Below are 25804 nucleotides of genomic sequence, written 5' to 3' on the forward strand. Positions count from 1 at the left end.
CTTCACAGCATGAAGAGTTTTCTCGTCCGTAAAATGTTTAGTCATGGTTTCTAGTTGGAGGTCAAGTGAAATGGCAGGTTTTGAAGGTTGAGGGTTGGAGCCCCCAACGCAACAAATGGCTACTTGCCTGTGTGTGATTTACCAAACAAAAGAAGAAACAAGCGAAAATCTTTATCAAGTAGGATTTCAATGTGAAGTTGCCACAGCTTTTTACCTTGAATGATAAAAGGCTTATTGCTATTATTTTCTGTTCTAAGTCATTAAGAATATCCTCAAAATAAGACGCTAAAAATTAGAATGCATTTAGCTGCAAATTTATCTGATTCAATGTGAAAAAGTTAATTGCAATGTCAAAAGCTAACTAAAGATTAAGAATCTTATTCACCTGCAAGTATTGGAAATGTGTGTCATGAATCGAAATTTGCCAAGAAAAGGCTAGTAGGGTGCACTCAAATAATAAATTTTCTTCTGCAACATGAATTTAACTATTGTAGCTGAGAGATTTCTCTTGCAGCGAAGCACCAACTTCCTCAAGTTCTTGCTCAGAGAGAAGCTTGGTGGAGTGAACAAATTTTGTATCATGAGCTGAACCATCAATGTCCAAGTTTATAGGTCTCACAGAAAAATGGTTTTCCATTGCTTTTACTGTTCTATCAATAAAAACTTGTCTGGGCATGTACTCTTTCATTCGACATACAAATTCCATGTGGCTCCTAGCCTGCATGATATAGATTTCAAAAGTTGATGAACAATCAAAAGCATAAAGCACCATATTTTTAATCATCCAAGATGCTGAGAATATATTTTAATATAGACAAGATGTGGAGAGAGAGAGAGAGAGAGAGATTTATCAGATTTACCCATTTTCCCAAGCTCCCAATACATGCAGGCATACCAAGAATAAGCAATGAGTTGAGTTATTCCATATGCACCCAATTCTATGTAATACTGAGTTTAAATAAGGAAGAGAAACACTATGATACTTTAGAAATTCGTTACCCTTAAAATATATAGAAGACAATCATATGTAGATTAAGAAGATAACACAAACCAAAACTATTAATTTATCTACCATAATAATAATAATAATAAGGAAGACAATAGACATCAAGTCTTTAACTGCCCACAAATTAATCTTACTGTGCTTTTCTTTCAAAGTTTTACTAGGTGGACTCCCACATGTTGCATATTTGGCGGTGGTGGTGGGCATGGGTGTGTGTGTTGGGTGGGGCAGGGCAGTCCTTTTTTCTCATTTATAGGTTGGGGCTCTCCTTGCTTATTTGCAGCTAGAACCACTTATCTGTGCAAGTGCAGGAACTTCACGTTTGTGTTGATGAAGTAAATTTCTTCACTTTTTTTAACAGTGAAGATGTCTATGGCTTTCCTATATTAAAACTTTAACTCATCAACAATGTCTACATTTCTTCACTTTTTTTAACAATGAAGATGCCTATTTCTTTCCTATATTGTAACTTTTAAGTTATCAACAACATCAACATTTCTTCACTTTTTCTTAACAATGAAGATGCCTATGGCTTTCCTATATTACAACTTTAAGTCATCAACAATTTGTGTAAGACATTGCTGTTTATTGACACATTGGAGAAGAGTAGAAACATGACAATGGACCTATAGTTTAAGCAATTCAACATAAATGAAGAAAATGTCCGTCAAAATATTGTTCCTTGCTTGTGTCTATAATTTCTGCTGGAATAAATAAGCTAAAATATAAATTTATGAACATTAAGGGTATAATAAAGTGTACCCAAACTGTTATTTATTATCCTCCAATTTGTTTAAGATATAGAAGTTCCAGAGCCTTCAACATCGAATATGAATATGATTTGAAAGGTAAAAAGGAAGTAGCTGCTTCTATCAAAGAGAATCCACTTCTGTTGTCAGTCAAAATTAGCATGCCAACAATCTCTTCCACTTACAAAAGGGAAGAGTATTCACCCCATATGCAATAACCAATCATATAGAACAATTGACAGAATTTTAAAGAGAGCTCCTTACCTTGAACACAACACTTGCACTTAAAAGAACACACAAACCACACACACCCGGAGAGAGAGAGAGAGAGAGAGAGAGATTGTCATACCAATCGGTACTCAGGAGCCCGTGTGGGTAGCTTCAGGTAGGCCATATTCCTGGCTTCATAATCCCATAAGAAAGAAGTGTGGTGAATCCATCGATTTTTGGTTATAGATTGAGCATTCCCACCAAATTTCCGTTGACCAAACACATAATCTAAAAGCAAACAGTTATCGCTTTTAGTAACATTTTCTTAAGAAACATCATTTACATAGAAAACTTAAAGCAAATTAACCGGTGACTGCGGTATTGTCAGACAAGAATTGGAAATAATGGCTGTAAAACAATGGTATAGAAATATAGACAAAAGCTTTAAAAAATTTAAAAAGAAAGAAAGCTCTGAATGAAGGAAATGTAAATGTATTTATCATGTTCTTAGCTTATTAAAAAGTAATCTGATTGCAGAGCTCAAATGTTCATTCGGGAAATACTGTATGATGTAGAGTGCTCAACTTTCATAAGGTCAGATACACAATAGACCATCAAAACTTACACTAAATGCTTCCAGATCATGTGAGCAATGCTTTATCATCATCATTATTATGAACCATAAACAGCGTGCAACTTTAATCTTGTTTCATTTAGTCCACCAAAAGAATTTTTCCTTGGTCATAAGATGAAACATCATGTGTGTTTATATGTGTGCGTTTGAGACAATTGAGAGTCGTATTCATAGTCATGCATAAAATGTTGTCCCTAATAAGGACCATCTCCCACAGTCCAGCATAAAGATACTAGCATGTATGAAAAAACATCAAATTATCAAACGAAATGAATATTTACATTCATTATTGCGTGTCAGATGATTATATCAAAATATATATACATTGTTCTGTGCATTTAAGAAACATAGAAAATTGAACATGCTTGTACGTATCCTAGCCAATGTGAATCCATTTGTCATTACAAGAAGCACTTGACAAAGTAGTCATTTGATAGGTAGAAGGCACCTAGATATCATGCAATTTTTCAATCTAGACTGATTTAACAATTAAATCATTTTTAATGCAAAACTCAGTTATCGTACCATTCTCACGAAGTTTGAAGTCACCAATTCCTTGGAACACTTCATTATACAACAAGCCGCTCCAAGCCATAATGGGGCGGGGATATGGTTGCACATCTGGAACATCATCCTTATTGCATATAAGAGTGACAAATATGGTCCCATGATCAACAATGACAGTGCCTCCCCCGGTGAACCTTCTGATAACAGGAACTTGATCTCGTAATATAGGCCCAAGTTCAAGAAGTTCAGGAGGTTTCCTATGTAGCCAAAATTTATATTAATTTCTTCCATACCAAATTCAAATGTAAACAGATGCAACTACAAATTAGAGAGGTAGAAAAAAAGCCTGAAATTTTGTAGGGGTTGACCTATGCTTTAGCCAATGAAGTAAATTTAAGACCACAAGAAATCAGAAAACCATATATGCAGAAAAATGAGTTAACAATTTACACCCAAAAGTTAAAATGATTGACAATTTCATCATGCAGCCAATATTTTCAGTGACATAAAGAATGGTCCAATTGGAAGTAATAGGCGTAATTACTGTATTGTCTAGTAAATATTATTGTTTTTCCTAGTTATCTAGCATATATTATTAGATTGATAATATTTACCAATTACAATTTTAGATGCGCAAAAGAAAAAAAGAAAAAAAAAAACTCCTAGTATGCAGAAGTTTAAAATTATACAATTTGAGTCTTTAGTCACAACCTTTCCAACCAGGGGATAATATGATATATCTATATCGACTATCACAGGGTGCCAAACTGAAAATCATATCAATTTACTTCTTGTTGGTAAAAGCAACTGGTCTCTCATAAGCTACCGCATGCCACTCACTAAATAAAAGATCACTCTGCTGGAATAAAAAACTAAAAGAAAAATCTGCATTCGAACCCCGGAAAAGTGTCATGTGACCATGATAAAATAACTCATATACCCGGACATCCCCATGACAATGGTTGGAGCATTTGTTCCATCATTTATGATGCACCAATTATCTGCAGAGGTCCGAAGTAGCTGCTCCTCCAAGTGTAGTTGCTGTAAAATGGGTATTCCTTTCAATCTAACAAGATTCATCAATGGAAGCCCCAGTTTTCTAGCTTGAGGTATGGTCATTGATGACTATTATTGATAAGGACCCTGTACCTTCATGTTTAAAATTAATCAGGATCTGCCATCTTGTAATCAGAATTTATAAAGGAATCGTCATGTTTGATGGAAACATTAGTACAAGGCTTATTTATACTTGTAAACTTCAAGATTCGAGACGAAAGGCACATAACTTCTAGTGAAATGACTTTAACATCGCCACTCTCCTTCCAATGGTAATAATAATAACAGCAACAACAATTACAATAATAATGATTATTAACAACCAAATCGTTTGCAGTTTAGCTAAAATTTGTCCCTAGTAAAACAGCAACAGATAAACAATGAATAGCTTGCTAACTGAGAGCATACCAAAATGATGAAACAGACAACAGCTTTTTCAGTTTCTTCAGTACTTTATCTAAGTAACTAGTTAAGGGCGCATACTTTGCATGTGGTAGTAGATTAATACAAATTAAAAATCTTAAGGTATACTTTCTAGGAACAAGTTATTTATCAAATATATATATATATAAATAAATTTTCTAGGAACAAGTTTGTCATGTAGAAAGAAAACAGATTCTGTGAAAGCAAATAATCTAGAACTGCCCTACGAATGTTTGTAAAAAATAATGGGTGAAGAACCAATAACTGGGAAAAACCAATATATGTTTTGCGTAATCCCATTAATGAAAAGATGCCGCCATAAGTCCAATTTGATCACATTCAGTTTCCTTGATGGAGAAAACATGAAGTATGAATATCAGAAGAACAAAAATCAAGATATAGTCTACTTTCATGCCACTAAAGAAAGTAAGGAGCCAAATTCATTACGATTGTGAATATCATAAATAGAACTGTGCTGAGTGATAGAAATCCTGTTTCCTTTTTAATTGTGTAGATCAATATGACAATATGTTTATAGGTACTCACTGTTGACTGAGAAGAAATTTTTTAGCATTTTCTTAGATCCCCACTCCTCACATCACCCATAAATTTTTTCTATATATCATAATAATAAATAATAGGTTGGTCATCCACCAACATAGTTACATACATGATTCATTAACTACAACCTTAACCAGTAAAGTGTCGGAAAAACAAAATATATATAAAACGAAACAATATGCACATATATGCATACATGTGCATGTGATAAGAAAATTTTGACCACAAGTCACTAAATTAGTTCTTTGTGATATATTATTCATTAGTAATCATGTGCCAGAAAGCATAAATAAAAGGGGGAGTGGGGAAGATATATACCATATTTTAAATGATATTATAGCAAATCCTAGTGATCAATAACCTAAAATAGTTATATTAAGAATATGAATTTATCCTTCTTATAATTTCTCCAGCGGTGGTTTTCAGCTAAAATCGTAACATTTTTCTTTCTTTCAATATTTTATCTTGAATGGCAAGATGTTTGTCGAAAGCAACAGCTTTTTATGTAATGCGTCAGATAACATGTTTTGCATGAAAAGCATGCTAAGCAAATACTAGAACTCTTTATATGAAGTTTGCTTATTTCCTTCCATAACAAATAAGAATTAGAGAAACTCGTCTTACATGCTTGCATTAAAATTTCCATGATTATAACCACAAAAGAGCAGAGCACATGATTAAAATTAGCACAAGTAATGTTATTTTCTGATAACTCATACAGAGGTATGTCCATTCAATGATATATGATATATTAGCATAAGCTAACAATAACATCTTTTTATATATAAATAGACGAAACAAATGCCAAAACTCTGTTTATCATGTTAGTACAATCTATTAGTTAGTAACATGTGAACCAACAATTTTGTAGGATTGCCATCTGTTATTACTGTTGACAATCATAAGATATTTCATATTTGAAAAGTTGGAACTTTATTCTAATTCAAAACCATTTCCTTTTTCCAAAAATTAAGTCTTCTAGAAAGCAAAAATGTCCGTCCACATGTCTATTGGGCAAACCTAGAATTGGGATTCAAACTTATTCAAAACCATCCAATTTAGTCTCCTTCAAATATCAGTAGCATTCAGTTTCATTCTCATTATAGTTTTATATGGGAATGTCACTCTCTCTAATTGTTCCTTATGCCACTTCTTACACTAGACTTTCAACATTTTTTCAAAACACCTTTTCCTATTATAAGTCTACGTTTAAATTGTGACAGTTTACTGAACTCTTGGACCATGCTTAAAGAGAAGTGGAAGAGGGGAAAAAAAAGGGGAAAAGAAAAAGATAATTTTTGCTTGGTATTATTATATTTAAATAGGCGGTAATGGGTGATAATTTTTGCTTTATATTAATATAACTAATTCCTACAATATCTTTACAGATTTGGGTCTGAATCAGAAATATTTTTTTAGGAAGTGACAAAACAAAATATCTGAAATTGCTCAGGGAAAAATCTCTAGAAGAAGCACGAAACGGATCATCAGATAAAGGAAACAAAAACAAGAAGACAGATATAGGGTTCTGGCAACAACAGGATGCTTGTATGGTTATTTTGCCAAATTTTATGGACCGAAAAGAACTGAACAAAATGAAAAACCTCACATAAAATTAGATTGCAACCAGAAATTGGAACAAACTCTTCTTTCTCCAATTATACAACCAACTTAGAGTCCTCGAGTGGAAAACAAATTCAATAGGAAATTAGAAGAGCTGCGAAAAATGATACCTGAGTTTTGCTAGTTGTTGATCGGCGATTGTTTAGCCAACTGTATCCACAGGTACGTACAAATTCATCAATCAATCTAAAACATCAAAATGTTGTTATTAGGGTTTGATATTTGAAGATTTCAATTGAAAAGGCATCAATTGATTGATCATAATATGAAGTTAATATTGTCGATAATACAAAAATATGTACGCAATAATTTATAAGACTAATATGAAAATTTGAATGTACGTTGAGATCAGTGATGATATTTGGACTTTCAACTTGGGCGGCTTGTTTGGGCTTAGTTATGGTTAGGGTACACCGTACACCCGGTTTGGATTGGATCGGGTCTATAAAAAAACTGGAAACAATTCAACACAACAGGAGCAGATCTGATCGGATCCGAATGTCTCGGACCGGTTTGCGATTTGGACTATTTTACTGCACAGTAACAACATTTCTAACAAAGAGAAAGGGAATGAAGAAGATACGAAGAAATAACAGAATGAGAGATCGACTCAACAGAGTAGAAGGAAGATGAAGAACCGGTGATGGATGGTAGCCGGAGAAGGTGAAGGTCATTAGCAGCGGTGATGTATTCCGGATAGGGTTAGGTTTAACTGGGTCCTTTCAAAACTTTTCTATTTAGAGTAGTGCTATAAAACCCGACTGCAAAAATGATCACCGCCTCCAACGTCGATAAGTAGGCGTCAAAGACTTAAGATAGTGGGACCCATTAAAAGGTGGAGAAGGAAGAGATGATGGTGAAATTGGATCTGGATTTCACTGGGATTGGAGATCGATGGAAGACCCCGACGATTGAGAACCAAAGAAGGGAATAAATTGAAGAAACAGAGAGGGAAGGGTTTTCAGAGGAGTGAGAGAAAATGGCTGTGCGCAGAGGAAGAGAGAGTTCTGCGCAAAACACGTGAGTAGGCTCTTTATCTAGTCGGGCATTATATCATTTTTCTTTTATTTCACAGTAGTTATTCTAAATATTTCTATTAATTAATTTCCAAAAAAATTAATATATATTTCTATTGCTATTTTTTCAATCTTGCCCAGAAAAGAAGAAAAAAAAAGAAAAATAATAATCACCTTTTATTTTCCTAACAAATAGATGTAAATTTTATTAACATTGTAAAACAGCGTGCGGACAAAATATTCCATTGAGTTGTATAAAATTATCAAAGGTGACGGACATTCATAGAAAATGTAATTAAACTGCATTAAATAATTTTATTTTATATAAATGAGTTATTAGATCAATGGTATAACCTTTCACTATAATTTAAGATTAATATTTATCAATTTATTAATAATACTTTTTAATAACTAAATTAATTTATGAAATATATATAAATAATTACATAATAAAAAATAATAATAATTTAATTAACATTACCGAATCCAACGTGGGGACAAAAACTTCTTAATATGTAATTATATTTCCCTTATATGAAAGATACGATAAGGGAAATGAAGATGTATATGAAAGATAGTAAATAAAAAATAAAAAATCAGAGCAGAACACCAAAACAATAAAAGAAGAAGTCATAAAGAGAATTTTTTTTTTTTTTTTTTTCATCTGAAGCCTGTGATAAAAATGAGTGTAGCCAAAAGAATATTAGTAGTAGTATTAATTCAACAAAAGCTGGTCTCCATAAATATTACAAATTCATTAAAATCTATCCTCCCATCTCCATTGTTGTCAAAGGCCTTAATCATCTTCCTGCAATCCTCCATCTCTCCTCCATGTTTGAAGCCCAAAACACAGAACACTCTTTGCAACTCACTAGCATCAATAAACCCATCTCTGTTCTCATCAAAAACATCAAAAGCAGCCTTAACCTCCTCCAAGCTTGGCTCTTCCTCTTCGAATAGATTCGAAATGTCATTGGAATCAAACCTTCTCTCCTGAACCTTCTCTTCACCTAATTCAGAGTGGCCAAAAACCCCCAACCTCCCCATTACCATCTCAATATCCTCTCTACATAAATTTTCATCACTGATCTTCTCCTTTCGGCAGGGCAGATGTTTCGACAACAACTCAGAGCACTCAGGGTTCTTCTCCTCCCGATCAGCCTGAACTGCTAGATGGGATTGGATTAGAGAATTGGATGTCAAGAAAAACTCGTAAAATCTTCTCAACTGGTCCAAAATTACATACAGGTAGTAGTATTGAAGAAAGCCGAACATGATGCAAGAAAGTGGAATAGTGTCTAGTGATATCTTCTCCATTGGGAAGCGGTTTAGATAGGTGAGATAAATGGGTAATGAAGAGGGAGAGAATTAGAATTGTGAGAGGTGTTGATTTCAGCTTTGGAGGAAGAGGTTGAATATTTATAAAGAATGAGAGAATGGTGAGTGCTTGGAAGTAATCAGAACTTTTCAAAGGCGGTGGATGGGAAAGATATTGCTTAGGTGGTGGTGTTGGTGGTGGTGGCTTTGTGTGTATGGAGGAAAGTGGGAAGAACATGAAGAAATGGTATATGACTCAAATGAAATTGCGAGGGAAGTTTCTGCAATCCTGCATGATTGGAGACATTTTTATTTATTTACAAATTACAAGTAAAGGGCAGGCTGGCCTGCTTTCTTTTGACCATCTGTTTGGTTTATGCGTGAGGGTGAGGACATGACTGGAACACGCTGTTTCTTTGGGTTTGGTTTAGGTAAATGGATTCATGTGGGAGAAGAAACAGCAATGAAGTTTCTTGGAACTGAGCCCAGCCCACTTTTACTTGGGACATGACATGCAATTTCCATGTGGTGGGTTATCTATTTATATAAGTGTCACTTTGACCTCAAAAGCCAGATTAGGCACTTCATGAATATTTCTAGGAAATTCAGAGGCAAATGCTTAGGAAATTCTGATCAAGTCCTCCGAACCTATAGTCGCTTAAGATTTTGAAGTTTTTTGGATCTACCCTTTTTTTTTTTTTTTTTTTTTTTTTTTATCGCCATTTTTAGGTACATGGGATGGATTCAGATGTAAACACAAAACATGTTATGATCATATTCCTTTGGAAAAAATTATACACAAGTGGACTTTTGGGGGCCACATTAAACAATGGTGGAGTCAAAAAGAAATTTTTTCTAATGAATGGTTCATTTGGTGGGAAAGAAAGAAGATGAGTGAAGGACCAATAAGAGCAATTCCTCAGGGATAAAAAGGAACAAACTTTTTTTATTTAGTAAAAAAAATTATTAAATAAATCCCTTCATACATTAGTTGGACAAACCATTTCTCCATTACTATTCAGAATATATCCAAATGGGTAAAGGACTACTTATGGAAAGTGATGGGTATAATTGCGGGTAAAAATGAGCTAAACCTCTTTCTTAGAAAGGAACATGTTGCCTCCTCTCCATTTCTTTCATGTTTCCATCAAATCAAACAAAAAAAGGGAGGAAGTTACCCTTCCCTAGGATAGGGATGTCTCATCCCTCATTTAATCTATCTTTTCTATCTATTTTTCTTCTTTTATGTCAAAACAAGCATAAATAGACCTTTCAGAAAGAAATACCACCAATAACAACCATCATCAATCTTATTTCCAAATAATAAATTCCCCTGCATGAATCTTACTTTCATAAATAAATATAAAGACATGAATGTGTTTAGGAGCATCAGTTGGTGCCCTAATTTGGGGTACTAATTTTTTTTTTTTTAAATTAAAAATATGAAGTACTCTATTAGATACTCCCAAGCGCAACATTTTATTTTTATTTTTTCAAATGCAACATAAGATACAATTTTTCATGCCTATTATGGTACAATCTTTTACTTGAATGTTTTGAAGCTTTCAACTAGTTAAGAAGTAGTTTCTTCAGTGAAGTTGTGGGATGATACTCCCTTATCCTAACCAAGGACTTGGATCCTCTAAGTTGATTTTCTCTAAGTTATCATAAGTTGAATTGCTTGTACTTTACAAACATAATTCTAAGCAATAGGGAAGTAAGTAATTGGAAAAGGGAGAGTTTAAATATTGATGCTGCCAACAAATAGACCAGATTTCATAATTTGGCAACTCCTACTAGCTCCTTCTAAAAAAAAAAGAAAAAAAAAAAGGGTTCTTGTAATCTCTATATATAAACATATAAATGTACAATTGCACATATATACATAATATGTATATCTCTGCTCTAAGTTCTGGACCCTCAAACCTTCTCTCGGGATAATGATCTTTGAATGTGATGCTGAAGAAATGGCATTTCTCTTTCTAAGAGTTATGAAAACCCTAATGTGCAGAAAGAAGCAAATTGAAAAAGGGTTTTTCAAGGCTTGTAGGTAGATTTAGAAAATTAAAGGAATTGTAATCAGGAGAGAGAATGAGAGGAATTAGAAAGGTTTAGAGAGAGATCACAAGGTGGTGTTACAGACATAGTCATGGTGACTTTAATACTTTAGGGAATTCAAATCCCTAGTGTAACAGGTGGGTACTTACCCATTTACCCAAAAACTCAAATTATTAAGTAGTGCTACATATTCTTTTATTTATACATATTTCAGTCCACATTCAAATCTGATATGGGACAAGTCTCATTTGTAACTTTCTCTCCCTGAATCTGGGCAACGCCCTCGTTGTAATCGGACTACCCTGCTAGACCTGGATGTCCTTCGGGTCAGGCGCTTGGCGTGACACTAATTTAAAGATTATGTTTGACACTGATATCAATTGTAATAAATTCTACATGTAACATGTAGCCAAATTTGAAAAAAATTAGGTAAATTATTCCAACTTTCCTTGAAGTTTGGCTAAATTATTCTCAGGTTAAACTAGCAAAATAAATTACTCCCCAAGGTTGATGAACTTTCTCAAACTTTATTCCAATCACCCCAACCATTAACTCCTGTTAACGTCAGTTAAAATAAAAATAATAAAATACCAAAGATGCCCTCGTGTACACAATCCACTTGAATGTATCACTGTAAAACATTGATATGCCCAACAAATTTCAACCCTAATCGCATAAAACAGCATAAGACTATCGCCACACCACCTACACTACTTCTTTCCTTGCACCGTCGCCGACGTTGCCCCGTCCTCCACCACCGCCGACATTGCCGCCGTCCTCCATCACGGCCAACATCACCGCCGTCCTCCATAACCGCCGACGCTGCCCACATGTTGGATTGAGAGCAATTGAAGTGGAATTACAGGTTGGTGATGGGATGGGATGGGATGGGATCTAGCGATGATGTGGTGTGAAAACATAAGAAGAGAAGAGAGAGAAAAGTAGTGGTGGTGTGGTGACGGCGGCGCTGTGATGGCAATGGCAATGGCAGTGGTTGTAGTGGGTAGAGGAAATTAACAATTGGAAAATCATACTTCCCACCGATTTGTTGCGGTGGCCGGTGAGTACTTCAAAAGGGTTTGAAGCGGAGGGTATTTTTGTCAAACATTAGAAACTGAGGGTACGTTTTGTAATTGTATCTTGCACATCAGTTTGATTAACCCATGGTTAATCCGAGAGGAGAGGATGTCAGAGTAACTTTATCAAAATGTCAATTTGAGACTTGAGAATAAAAAAATACAGTAATAAAAATAACTAAAATTCCATTTTCAAATTTGCGTCAGTCTATTAAAAATATTGTTCCTGACCCATTATCAGTATTGTCTGGTACATTAAAGTCAAAAGCTACACTAAATAAATAAATAACAGGGAAAAAAATTTGGGCACGTTTTATTTAAGTACATGTAGAGCCAACCTAATGTCTCTTTCTTGATCGCTAAGTTTTACCTAAAAAAAATTTTGGCCACGTTTTATTTAAGTTCAGGCAGAGCCAACCTAATGTCTCTCTCTTGATCGCTAAGCTTTACCTAAAACCACAAGTGCTCGTTGCAAGTCATACTCTTCAACCCAATTGAGCAACTTGTACTTGGAGAATATATAGAAAGAAAAGGACATATATTAGGGAGTATGTTCACCAGGGGAGAAGCCAAGCGTTCCAAAATATTTCAAATTTTGTGGGCTAATTTAATAAAAAAATACTTTAAGAAGCCATATTTGCTAGAATGTAAATTCTTAAAAATAAACTCATAAAAAAAAACACTTTGAACAAAAATTATTACAAAAATGCTCTTAAGTATTTTTTGAAATTTACTAAACTATCCTTGCTCCTTTTATTTCTTCTCGCTATATCTGGGTAAAGATGAGTGTTTTGTCTGGAATTTTAGAGAGAGAAAAAAGAGAGAGGAAGGGGCCGGATTAAAGGGGGAAAGAAGGAACAAGGCTGGACTGTAGGCATTTCATTTTCTCAATCATCTTCATCATCATCACATCCTAGCACCATGTTCATCATCTTCTTCTGGCGACCCAACCGATGATTGTTCCGGCGACCCAATTACCATGGGCCTTGATTTATTGTGTTTATTTTTTCTGAATAATGTAAAACCTTTATTGAATAATATTAAATCTTTACTAAATAATATAAAACTTGCACTTAAGGAGCCTAAAATGGTCGCCTAAAATGGTCATTAGACTCGTGTAAAACATTCACTGCATTTATGTAAAATATTTTCTAAATAATGTAAAACTTATACTTAAGCAAAATAAATCAGTGTAAGGAAGTGATTCAAGTGAATGCAATGCAAATCTGCCAAGTAGGTGCAAAAATGCCCCTTTTGAATGCTTATATCTTACATTTGATTTTCGGTTTCTTAGCATGTATTGTGATGATTAAGTTTGGGCTGCAACTTCCAATTCATAGCAATGCAAAAAGATTATAACTCAAATAATTGATCATGCACAATTGTAACTGAGAGCCAAAGACACATATAACAAACAAAGAATACATATTACATTCACTGCATTAATGTAAAACGTTTACTGCACTAATGTTAAACTTTAACCGAATATTATAAAACTTCTACTTAAAAGAAAGTAAAACGGTAATTACATTAATGTAAAATCTTTACTGAATAATTTAAAACTTTCACTAAATAATGTAAAACTATCGCTTAAATAAAGTAAAACTTTCATTGCACTTGAGTATTATACGAACGTGCTTCCAGAATTGAGTTTCATTATGTGGGATTTGCCAAAAAATTGAGTTTCATTATGTGGGATTTGCCAAAAAAATGCATTTGTACGAGATTTGGATTGCCAGAATGGTAATCGTTTGGGTTGCTAAAATTGTATGGTGCTAAGATGTGACGATGGTAAATATGAAGATGATTGAGAAAATTGATTGCTTACAATCCAGTCTTGTTCCTTATTTCCTCCTTTGATCCGGCCCCTTCCTCTCTCTTCTTTCTCAACTCTAGGTCTCAGATAGAACAATCCTCTTTATCCCCTTCTTGAACTTTGCCTTGGGCCTGCAAAATGTGTTCTTGAATTTGAGTAACCCAACTATAGCTCGGAAAGGGAGAAATAAAAAGTACTTAAGGACAATTTTGTCTTCATGTATTCATGAACACAAAAAATGATAGAAATAACTTTTGCCTAAAGTGTTTTTTGATGGCTTTATTTTTAAGTATTTACATTCTAGTAAATATAGTTTCCTAAATGTTTTTTTTTATTAAATTAACTATTTTTTATAATACCCCTCAAAAATATATGATTTATAAATAAATTGAAATTGTGGTCTTAAAGTTCACTAAAAAAATTTAATTGCCACCCTCATATTCCCAAAATAGAGAGTTTAAAAATAAATTTAACTCGTATTCTTTAAAAACTTATAAATTTTTTTAACTTAAATCATTTTAACCATACTTTTGAAATAACAAATCTTATGAAACAAAATTAAAGTTCATTTTTATTGTGGTTCGTTAACTAAAAATATATCCACTTGTTAAATGACAAATTTGCATGACTACTAAACTGTTGCCTTTGTTATGGTTAATAAATGAAAAGGGTGGATTCATACACATACAAGCATTACAATTTACAACGATATAATTAAAGTAATTTGAAATAGAGAAATTAATTCCCAAGAATTCTTACAACTCAGAGCACAATTAAGTTGTCATTCAATAATTATATGAAAAATCAAGATATTTCAAATGTGAATTAGGACGAAAAAAAAAATGTGAATTAGGAAGAATATCTAGAATATGAGATATTTGAGAGTGATTCAGTAAATATTATACTATATGGAGCAAGAATTAGTATTAGACTCGCTTGAAGACCCGTTGACAGACTTGACACTCCAATTTTTTCTCCCACTAAACTCCCGTAAACATAATTCCTATCTTAAAATCACTTTACTCCCCACATATAATATATTTTTCTTAACAAATAAGGCAAGAATTAGTATTAGACTCACTTGAAGACCCGTTGGCAGACTTGACACTAATTTTTTCTCCCACTACACTCCACTAAACATAATTACTATCTTAAAATCACTTTAGTCTCCACAACTATCATCTTTTTCTAAACAAATAAGACACATAATGATTTTGAAAAGACCTGAGCCATCCACTCTTTGCCTTTGAAAGATAACACGATCTTTCCACAATTATTTCTAAAAGTATTATCATCTTTTTTATTTTTACTTTTCAAGAATAATTTTGTTATTTTTTTTATTAAAAATTTTAAAGTAGAATATTACATTGCTTCTAAGAAACTTATATAATTTTCTGACTACCCAAAAAAAAAAAAAAAAAAAATTAGTGGGAAAGGCAAAAAGTTTACGGAGCCCGTTGATAATTTAGGTCCTGTAGAAACTCACAAAACATTTCCTGTTCATAGATTTGTGCCCACCTTTATACAATTAGATACAAAATTATTTATTTTTGAAACAGAAATTAAATTTGTAGATCTTTTAGCCCCTTATGGCCGTGGAGTTGGTAAAACAGTACTAGTTATGGAATTAATGAACAATATTGCTAAAGCTCATGGGTGTATCTGTATTTGGTTACTTAATTCAATAAATTACCATATTGCCCAAAAGTTTAAAAAAAAAAACGCTTTCCAGATACCAAGTGGGAGAGCCTTTTTCGTAGTTCTCATAGCCGAGCCCTAAAAACGTAAAAACCCACGATCGGGCACGAGCCATCAATCTCTCGGTCTCTAGATTCTAGAACCTTTTTTGGTGAGCAAATAAGGATCCACCAAATCTCTTGTTTTGTAGTCCTGAGTTCGCAATTCTCATCCAATTTGAGCCTCATAAAACACACCACTTCCATGATTTCTCATTTAGTGGGACCTATTTCAACGAACCACAACACAAACCCCATTTGTTCGTTTGTCCATACTTTCTCCTTTCACTGCAAACTCTCAACACATACATATCCCTTCACTGCCTCTCTTTCTATTTCTCATCTCTCTGTTCTTCAATCCCGATTGCAAATTCGTCATTTGGGTTTGTTCATCACTAATTTTCCTCACCTGTGTTAGTTTCATTTTCCGCTACATTGCACTTATGAAATTTTGTTAGTTTAGTTTCTTTTCTCAGAGGCCAATCGTCGAACTCGTTAATGGCGTCTCTAAGGTCCCTTCCTTTTGTGATCGATACTGCGATCGACAGTTCCGCTCCTTTTCAGACTGTGTCTTTTTCTCGATCTAAGTTGCCTTTCTCTGCAAATCGTTCGAAAACATTTCTTGATCCTGGGGGTTTTCATGATTTAACATTTTGGTGTACGAAAGTTGTGGGTGAAAATATAACCAGATGTTCTTTACGCTGTGAGAGAATGATGGGTGGAGTCAGTGGAGGGAGGCGTTGGAGGATCAAGCGAGGTCTGAGAGCAATGAACAAGGGTTCTGGGGAAGGCCAGAATGGTGAAGAATCAGAGGAATCTCTTCAGGCCACAATCGAGAAGAGCAAGAAGGTTCTCGCCATGCAAAGAGACCTACTCGAGCAGGTATTTTTCTTTAATCATCTTATTTACTTTTAAATGTATTTCTATGGGCATGCTTGTACTCAATCTTGTAGGTTTTTGTCGTCGATGATGAACCTTGTTGCTTTTCGAGATTTTCATTTTAGTTTGATTAACTTCTTGGGTATGTAGGATATGTATGTCATCTAAAGAGATAAATGAGTTGCATTATGAGTTGTTATTGGGAACTGATTGGTAGCTAAACAATATTAATTAATGTTTTTATCTTGGCTCCTCTTTAGGTTAAAAAAGATGAACATCATTTCTTTCAAGAGCTTGCTGGTTGATGTTTATTTCTAATTAACATGAGATGATTCAAGAGGCATTTGGTGTTGGTGGACAAGCATTCTGCCATAAAAAATTGATTAAATTTATTTATTTATTTATTTATTATTATTATTATTTTAAATATTCGGGGTTGCAAGGTGGTGATGATGATATTGGGTTCTCTAATGCTGTTGAGGCTTCCCTTCTCTCTGTATCTGGATCTCCTTTCCAAGCTTTCGCATGAGCAAGGGAAGGCAGACATCTTTATCTTTGGACTGAAATTCTTGAGTTGGAACTTTGGGCTTGATGGGGTATTGGGCGCTTGTTGAGAGCATCATTCTGGCTTGATTATGTGTTTAATATTATCAGTCCTACTCATAATTATTTATTCCAAGATTCTTATCCCTGTTTCATTTTACGATAATGGAGTTTGAAATGTATCAATTCATTACTTTATTCCCAATTCCACTAGGTAGTTGAAGCTTGATCATGATTCATATGAAGCACTATGGTTTCCTCATTTAGTTCATATATTTTTATCTGTTGAAATTTTTTTCTCTTAATGAACATACTTCCACATTGCAGATTGCAGAAAGAAGAAAACTAGTTTCATCTATAAAAAGTAGTATTATTATTAACCCAGAAGATGATGGAGTTTCTAGTAAAGAGGGGGGCAGGTCTTTCTTGAACCAGGATTTTGCTTCAAGTATTGATGATGAGACTGATGAAGACCCTAATACCGACATTCTATCGAGCAGCAATATTCATATAACAGGAGATGAGGTGCCGGAAACCCAATCATCAGCTATTAATAATGATTTGGGTGACAGTGCAAAGGAACCTGAAAAGGACTCACCCTTTCCAAAGACATCCTTGGTTGCTGATTCCGACAGACAGTTGAAAGACACTACTCTTGAGACAGCTTGGTCTGATGAGCTGCCATCCTTTCTTTTGAAATCCTCTGCAACATCGGCTCTGAAGGATGAAAAGAAAGGAGATCTGAAAGAATCAATTGAGCTGCCATCCTTTCTTTTAAAATCCTCTGCAACATCGGCTCTGAAGGATGAAAAGCAAGAAGATCTGAAAGAATCAGGTTTACAAGAGTTGAATGGTGAAGCAAATGTTCCTGCCGGTGAAGATGTGAAACCTCCTCCCTTGGCTGGGGCCAATGTTATGAACATCATTTTAGTAGCAGCAGAATGTGCTCCTTATTCTAAAACAGGTATTTTACCATAAAACCCAAGATCTGAGATTAAAAAAAAAAAATCACATTTAAAGAAAAATTTCTTGTGTCACTTCTGGAAATCACATTTAAGCACAATCTGACTTATAATTCTGATTGTATTTTCATAAAATTACTGCTACATAAATGCATGCATGCCTTTTATCTTTGAATTTTCATCCTTCATAAAAACTTTTGTATTTTATTTATTAATATAAATAATTTATTTGAAAACCAAAAATCCAAAATTAATACGGGGAAGGAAGAATATATGGAATGTAAATTTGCTAAAGTAGCAGAAGATGACAATATAAATATTACATTTCGAGACCAAAGATTTACACAAAATAACTATTTTCGTTATTTGGGGTGAATATTGTAAAATGATGGGAAGATAGATGGTGATATAGTAAGTAGGATTAGAACGTGATAGACAAAATGGATGCAAGCTAGTTGTATTTATGTGACAAACAAATATCAAATAAATAAATAAATAATTCTATAGGACAGTTGGTAGACCAGTTATATTGTATGGAGTAGAGTGTTGGGCGTTAACAAAGAAACAAGAACAACAAATTCATGCAGTGGAAATGATGATGCTAAGATGGATGATAGGAGTGACTAGAAGAGATAAGATTATTAATGAACGAGTGGAGGGAAAACTAGGAATAATGCCTATTAATGGTAGAACTAGAGAAAGTAGACCTAAGTGGTATGATTATATACAATGTAGATTCGAAGATGCACCAGTGAGAAGAAGAAGACTAGAAGGTCAGTGACAAAGAGGCCAAATAAAACTTACATGGGAATATGGGATGAAGAAACTAAAAATAATTTTTAAAAAATTAAATGTTAGGGAAGACATGGTGTATGATAGGAAATAATGGAAAAAGAGAATTCATGTGGCCAATGCCATCCATCCATTTGGGACAAAGGCAAGGATGATGATGATGAATGTGGGGGGAAGAATGTTTGTCAGTAGCACTAACCCATTGATGCAAGCTAGAAGCTTGAGGAATAACTAAACCTATCAAAAAAAAGACTTGGAAAAATAATTATAATAGGATTTACTTTTAATGAGTTGCACATGAAAGAGAAAAGAGACAAAAAAAGGAGGAAAACTTTAGAGGGAAACAAAAGAGAGGGATAAAATAAAAGTAAAGCAAAACAAAATTTTCAGGTTAAAATAAACAATGCAGCAGGAGATGCTTTGTGTTGTCTAACAATGAGATGATGGACTGGTCTACCTTTGTTGTAGTGGCTTTGGGTCTTAACACCCAAGCCCTAGGTCAAGGTTTCAAGACTAGTATAGAAGAGAAGAAAGGAAAAAAAACGAGATGATGTTTCCCTGTCCCTCAGTCTGTTGATGCTAGCTAAATCCTTGTTCACTGAGAATGCTCTTGCAATATCTGTGCTCCCAGCTCTCTCTCTTTATTTTCAAAAGTATATAGAAATGGTAGTGTTCCACAAACTTTTTTTTATTCCAATAAGCAAATTAAGTCATATGTATATATTTGTAATTGTATTATGTTTGTCTATATGTGTATGCATTTTCTTTTGTATTTTACCAGATACTGATTTATAAAGAGTTCTCTTAGGTGGGCTTGGAGATGTTGCTGGGGCATTACCAAAGGCTTTGGCTCGGCGTGGACACAGGGTTATGGTAATTTTTTAATTTCTATCTGCATTAAATAACATGATGGTATGTGAAAGTACCTTTTCTAAGTATGGTGTAGCAGATGAGTAAAATCTAAAGTATTGAAATTTCACAGCTGGATATTTGAGTCAGGCTGGACAGGGCTAGGTTTAATACTCTATTTTTATCATTTGCGATACTGAATTTTATACATTTTTATCTCGAGGGTATATGATTATGTATTTACGTGAAATTTTTTATTTTTGTTTGTCAACATGATGAAACTTTAATGATACAATGAATTTTAAATAGCTTGTATTGAGAAATTTAGTTACAATTTTAATTTGCATTAATATTTCGAAGACCATATCAAAACCATGAGTTTTCTAGGATGTGACATTCGGTGTGGTATATCTTCATTTTGAACTCTTAGGTCGTGGCACCTCGGTATGGAGATTATGCCGAACCAAAATATGCAGGAGTCAGGAAAATATACAAGGTAGATGGGCAGGTATGCAACCGCTGCAGCACTTTAATGTGACTTATTTCCTATCAGTATATGATTTAACTTGTTGCAAGTTTCTGGTAATGTTTAACCTTGCAGGATATGGAGGTGACCTACTTCCAAGCATATATTGATGGTGTAGATTTTGTTTTTATCGATGCTCCTGTTCTCCGCAATATAGAAAATAATATATATGGAGGAAACCGAATGGTAAGATGATTTTCTTCTTGTGATGTTAGCCTTAAGTAGTCATCCAAGAGGGATAGTCACAGTCTTAACAAATTGATGATCTCATTTGATATATTTTATGGTCTTACAGATTAGACCTATAGTTTTATGCTTCCCAGTTCCCGCTAAAAATTATTTTGATTCAAATCTCGACAGAGTGGTCCTTTTTCTTAGTTTTCCTTCTCTTCTTCCTTTACAATTTCAAAGAGTAAGCAGATTGCTACAATCAGCTACAGGTTTTTGTAGATGGGTTCTCCTAAATATGCTACATCCTGATTCTATTTATCCGATGTTGCATTTTTGTAATTTTAGATATATGTGAAATCTGAGATTCCTTTTGTCGAGAATTGCATTATTATTGTTATCCATTTTAAGATTTTATCAAATCTCTTTTGTTTCTCATTGGTGCAGGATATTTTAAAACGCATGGTTTTATTTTGCAAAGCAGCTGTTGAGGTACGATTTTATATCAGGATTTAGAAAACATGATTCAGGAAGAATACCAAGGCTTCCTGCTTATGACGTGTCAATCCTAGCAAGTTATGTTTTAGATTAATGGCATATTAAAGCATTTGTTTATATGATGAATAATCGTGCATGGAATTTGCAATTATAGGGATCATAGAAGTATCAATTAGTTGACCAGGAGAACAATAATAGAGATTATAGAAGTATGAATTGGTTGACCAGTAGAACAATCAACTCTACTGTTATTCTTGAACTTAAAACCAACTCGAGAGGCTCTTATATGGTAAAATAATAGCAAAAGATAAAAGAAAAGGGGGTGCAGAAAAGAATGCTAGATTTTCATAATTCTTAGGTATCGTATTTACAAGTTCTTGAGTGAGATAATCACCCGTTGGTAAAGTTAAGCCACTTAGAGCGGAATGAAAAAATAGGATTCATGTAGCCAAACTCAAGTAATTGGAAAAATGCCTTGTCTGTTAATATTATTGAATAGATGAAAGTTGTCATACTGCATAGGTGTTTATACTGCTACTGCTCTGTTTTAGTTGTAGATCATTTGTTGATGCACAACAGTTAACCCCGGTATTATACCCTGTTGAATTACCTCATTCTGTCTTCTGATCTGCCAAATTGCTATTTAACATTGAAGAACTGGTGCCTTTCAGGTACCTTGGTATGTCCCATGTGGTGGGATCTGCTATGGAGATGGAAATTTGGTTTTCATAGCAAATGATTGGCATACAGCACTTCTGCCAGTATATCTGAAAGCATATTATCGTGACAATGGACTTATGGAATATACTAGGTCCGTCCTTGTGATTCACAATATAGCTCACCAGGTTTGTTCTCTAAGCTTTTATAAGTTTTATTATTATTATTAGGGTTAATTGCATTAAACCCTCCTTAACTATCACCGGATTTCAAGAACCCCTCTAAACTGTAAACTGCCCCCCTGAACTAACAAAAATATACACTTAAGGACATGTCATCAAACAGACGTTAACAAACAAATGATATGACCGTTTTGCTCTTATATGAAATGACGTCGTTTCATGGTTCTCTTTCCAACTCCAAACCGGTTTTGTCTACTCATCTTACTAGCCTTATCCACCTCAACCTTTATACACACACATATCCATATACACATACAAACCAAAAGTACTGAGTTTAGTTTATTTTATTTTTTAGTTTGGCTGGCTGGAGAATTTCTTCAGATCAAGGAGCCGCAGGTCAATCACTTGTTCTCTCTTTTGAGATTGACCTTCTTACCATCTATCTATCTTTCCAATGGAGTCCAAGGGAGCACTTGGGGCCATTCTTCCCTTCCCCACCCTCCATCCTCAATCTCTTCTTAAAAAAACTCACTCCATTTCAAGACGCATTAGAGCTAGTGAACGATTCCACAATTGTTATCTTCAACTTTAACATTTTTATTCAATTCTAATTGTAAAAGGCCTTAATAAGGGGTTTTTGTTGTATTTCAATTGGGTAATGATAGAGACAAATCTTCCCAAGTTTGTGGTTCTCCAATGGCTTTAAAATGGGCGAAGCCATTGTTGAAGTTTTCATGAAATAATTTTCTTCCATTAGGTAGTCATATTCATTTCCATGGCAAGGGAGCACTTATTTGGTGCTTTTCATTTTCTTCAATGCTCCACCGCCAATTTGAAGACTGTGTTCGAGTCACCGAAAACTCAAATTCCCATTCTCTGACAATATTTGGAGATGAATTTTTTTTAGAGAGAGAGAGAGAGCTGACTGGTGGTTAGGGTTTGTTAAATTAGGGGTTAACAGACATGAGTGCCAATTTCATCATTTTAAAATTTTGCCCATTCACGCGACATGGATACTCATCATACTCAATTCACTGTTAGATTTCAATGGCCATTTAACACGTTAGGGGGTGTTGGTCTAAATAGTAGTTCTGGGCTGTTTCTTCCTAGAGAGAAGAAAGTTTCCACACCCCCGCGCGCGGGGGTGGTGGGGTGGGCGGGCTAATACATTTATAACCCTTATTATTATCATCATCAACAACATGGTCTGATGCATAACTCTGTGCTAACACATTAGCACAAAGCTTTCTCCAAATTTGTTTCAAAATGGTCAACTTGACTTCTGTTTTCCTACCATCTTTTTTATTCCTTTGTTGGAATTTAAACTGGGTTAAAGAATGAACAAGAAGTTAGCATTTTCAGTTGATGTTTTCCCACACAGACACAATCATCAAGGAATTTTTACATTATATGTTTTGTAGATACACCCTACATTTCTTCTGTCTCTTCCTCAAGTTGCATGAGGTTTTATGTAGTGGGTGTGCCTACCTCATTGGAATGTTTCTTCTTATATTCCTTTGCATATGCAGACATATACAGATTACTATCAAGCGAAATGCTTATATTCCTTATAATAACTAAAAAGTCAAATTGGGATTTCAAATTGCTTGAGCTTGTATGGAGTGACCATGCCAACTCATGCATGATCTTCATTGAACACGTTATCATCATTTACCTGAGTATTGAACCATCAGTAGATGTTCCTGTACAATTAAGTTTTAAAACCCGAAAACGACCTCATATAAGAACAAAAAACAGTGCTAGTGATATTAGAAGTACGCTTTAAACTTTCCACAGGGTTTCAGACAGTTGTATAACCGCATTTTCTGTAGGAAGTCTCTAAAGATAGTTAAATTTCCAGGCTATTATACAATAACCTTGATGTGATTCAGAACATTTGAATTTTCTCTGTGGTATTAAATTTTAGAAATGACGTGAGGACATGTTTAGGCATCCAATGGATATCGAATCATTTAATTTTTTTCTGCATTGCATTTGAGTTGGTGCCTTTAGTAGGCATAGTATTTCAGGTACTTGCAATGGCTTCTTTAATTCTTTATGTTCAAAACAAGAAGATTGTTTAGATCCGATCGGACTAACATTTGGACCAGAAAAATCCATGCCCGTAAAATAAATAATTACAGACATGGCGTAATCACCACTTATAATGTGAAATGATAGTTTAATCCTCTGTAGTTCTTAAACTGGTCCTGGTCATAAGATCGACTTACTGCTGTACAGTATTCTGAGAAAATTCCTAGACATCACCATTCATTTCTCTATTCCAAGTATTATTCTTTAGCATCAGGATGTCTCTTTTTCTTGTATTTAGTTCATATATTGCATTCAGGGTCGCGGTCCAGTGGATGATTTTAAGTACGTGGATCTTCCACCACACTACTTGGACCTCTTTAGGCTGTACGACCCAGTAGGAGGTGAGCACTTCAATATCTTTGCAGCTGGTCTAAAGACAGCGGACCGTGTCGTTACAGTAAGCCATGGATATGCCTGGGAGCTGAAAACTACCGAAGGTGGTTGGGGTTTGAGTGGGATAATCAATGAGAATGACTGGAAATTGAAGGGGATTGTGAATGGGATTGATACAAAAGAGTGGAGCCCACAGTTGGATTTTCATTTGAAATCTGATGGTTACACTAACTACTCCCTGGAGACCCTTAAGACTGGAAAGGCCCAGTGTAAGGCAGCATTACAGAAGGAACTTGGCTTGCCCATTCGTGATGATGTTCCATTGATTGGTTTCATTGGGAGGCTGGATCACCAGAAAGGTGTTGATCTGATAGCTGAGGCAATTCCTTGGATGATGGGTCAGGATGTGCAGCTGGTCATGTTGGGCACAGGGAGGCCTGACCTTGAACAGATGCTCAGGCAATTTGAGGGTCAACACCATGACAAAGTCAGGGGATGGGTGGGCTTCTCTGTAAAGATGGCTCATCGAATAACTGCTGGTTCAGACATTTTGCTGATGCCATCAAGATTTGAACCTTGTGGATTGAACCAGCTCTATGCTATGAACTATGGGACTATTCCAGTTGTTCATGCTGTTGGTGGACTTAGAGATACAGTGCAGCCTTTTGATCCTTTCAACGAGTCAGGGCTTGGGTGGACATTTGATAGTGCTGAGGCGAACAAGTTGATCCACGCATTGGGGAACTGCTTGCTGACTTACAGGGAATATAAACAGAGTTGGGAGGGGATTCAAAGACGTGGGATGATGCAAGACCTCAGCTGGGACAATGCTGCTCAGAATTACGAAGAAGTCCTTGTTGCCGCCAAGTACCAGTGGTAGAGTTTTGGTACTCAATGGTTATAATTGGGGGCTTTTGGCATGGTCTATCTGCTGCATAGGGTGATATTTTCGGGGTTTATTCGTGCTGGAACTATCCTATTCTCCAAGCTTTTTTGAGGAAGGAAACTGAGATGGTTGCTAGGTAAATGGTGTCGAGGGTATTGCTTTCACTTCCACCCCCTCCTCCTCCTCCTTTTTTTTTTTTTTTAGGCTAGTCAAGATACTTAAGTGTATCCATTGCTGGGTTTATTTTTGACCAATTAACTATTTCTTTTATAGCACAATTCTGTCTTAATTAACCTGAGTCGAAATTCGACTACTGTTTCTTTTTTGGTTTTGACAAGTAGTAGGATCATATGCATTGATTAATGGTCTCGTAGCTGGATTAGCTATAATTGCACACTTGTAATTTTGCTATTTCAATGTATAGATTTTATTAGCTCTTTGTGGAAATGTTTTGCTGTTAGGTGAATCAGTTTTGGTAATGGATTATGTATTCACTTGCTCCATTTTCTTGTTGTCCATGATGTGTCAATGTTATGTTGAACTATAACAAAGTTCAACTTCCTGTATTTTTCCTCAATTATGTAGTAGAGGGCTGCAGCTTTGGGTGCGCTACAATTGATGCAGTAAGAGTAGAGCATTGGGTGTTTGAT

At 34.8% G+C, this 25804-nt stretch overlaps 3 protein-coding genes across 5 annotated transcripts; 1 reads left to right on the forward strand and 2 right to left on the reverse strand.

The window, feature by feature from the left end:
• Window positions 1-358: 358 nt before the first annotated feature.
• On the reverse strand, window positions 359-7796 carry LOC132284332 (uncharacterized). Of its 3 annotated transcripts, XM_059786426.1 has the most exons (6): window positions 7108-7796; window positions 6877-6952; window positions 4044-4252; window positions 3122-3360; window positions 2102-2250; window positions 359-718 (listed from the first exon to the last, which is right to left on the reverse strand). In XM_059786426.1, the coding sequence occupies exons 3-6, from the start codon at window positions 4220-4222 to the stop codon at window positions 482-484; spliced, it is 804 nt and encodes a 267-aa protein (XP_059642409.1). In that variant the 5' UTR covers window positions 4223-4252; window positions 6877-6952; window positions 7108-7796; the 3' UTR covers window positions 359-481. The 3 variants fall into 3 exon arrangements, with proteins under 3 accessions (XP_059642409.1, XP_059642410.1, XP_059642408.1); XM_059786427.1 differs by lacking the exon at window positions 7108-7796 and having other exon boundaries at window positions 4044-4246; window positions 6877-7099; XM_059786425.1 differs by lacking the exon at window positions 7108-7796 and having other exon boundaries at window positions 6877-7099.
• Window positions 7797-8471: 675 nt separating this feature from the next.
• Window positions 8472-9592, reverse strand: LOC132283909 (probable calcium-binding protein CML46). The gene has a single exon (XM_059785946.1). The coding sequence runs from the start codon at window positions 9097-9099 to the stop codon at window positions 8503-8505; it is 597 nt and encodes a 198-aa protein (XP_059641929.1). The 5' UTR covers window positions 9100-9592; the 3' UTR covers window positions 8472-8502.
• A 6408-nt stretch (window positions 9593-16000) lies between these two features.
• LOC132285564 (granule-bound starch synthase 2, chloroplastic/amyloplastic) lies at window positions 16001-25565 on the forward strand. The gene is made up of 8 exons (XM_059787757.1): window positions 16001-16667; window positions 17535-18171; window positions 19770-19834; window positions 20241-20318; window positions 20412-20522; window positions 20952-20996; window positions 21674-21847; window positions 24192-25565. The coding sequence occupies exons 1-8, from the start codon at window positions 16284-16286 to the stop codon at window positions 25146-25148; spliced, it is 2451 nt and encodes an 816-aa protein (XP_059643740.1). The 5' UTR covers window positions 16001-16283; the 3' UTR covers window positions 25149-25565.
• Window positions 25566-25804: the final 239 nt, after the last annotated feature.

Source organism: Cornus florida, unplaced genomic scaffold (assembly GCF_030987335.1).
Source record: "Cornus florida cultivar Cherokee Brave unplaced genomic scaffold, ASM3098733v1 CherokeeBrave_3.0.0_Hap2_Chr11, whole genome shotgun sequence".
Lineage (NCBI taxonomy): Eukaryota > Viridiplantae > Streptophyta > Magnoliopsida > Cornales > Cornaceae > Cornus > Cornus florida.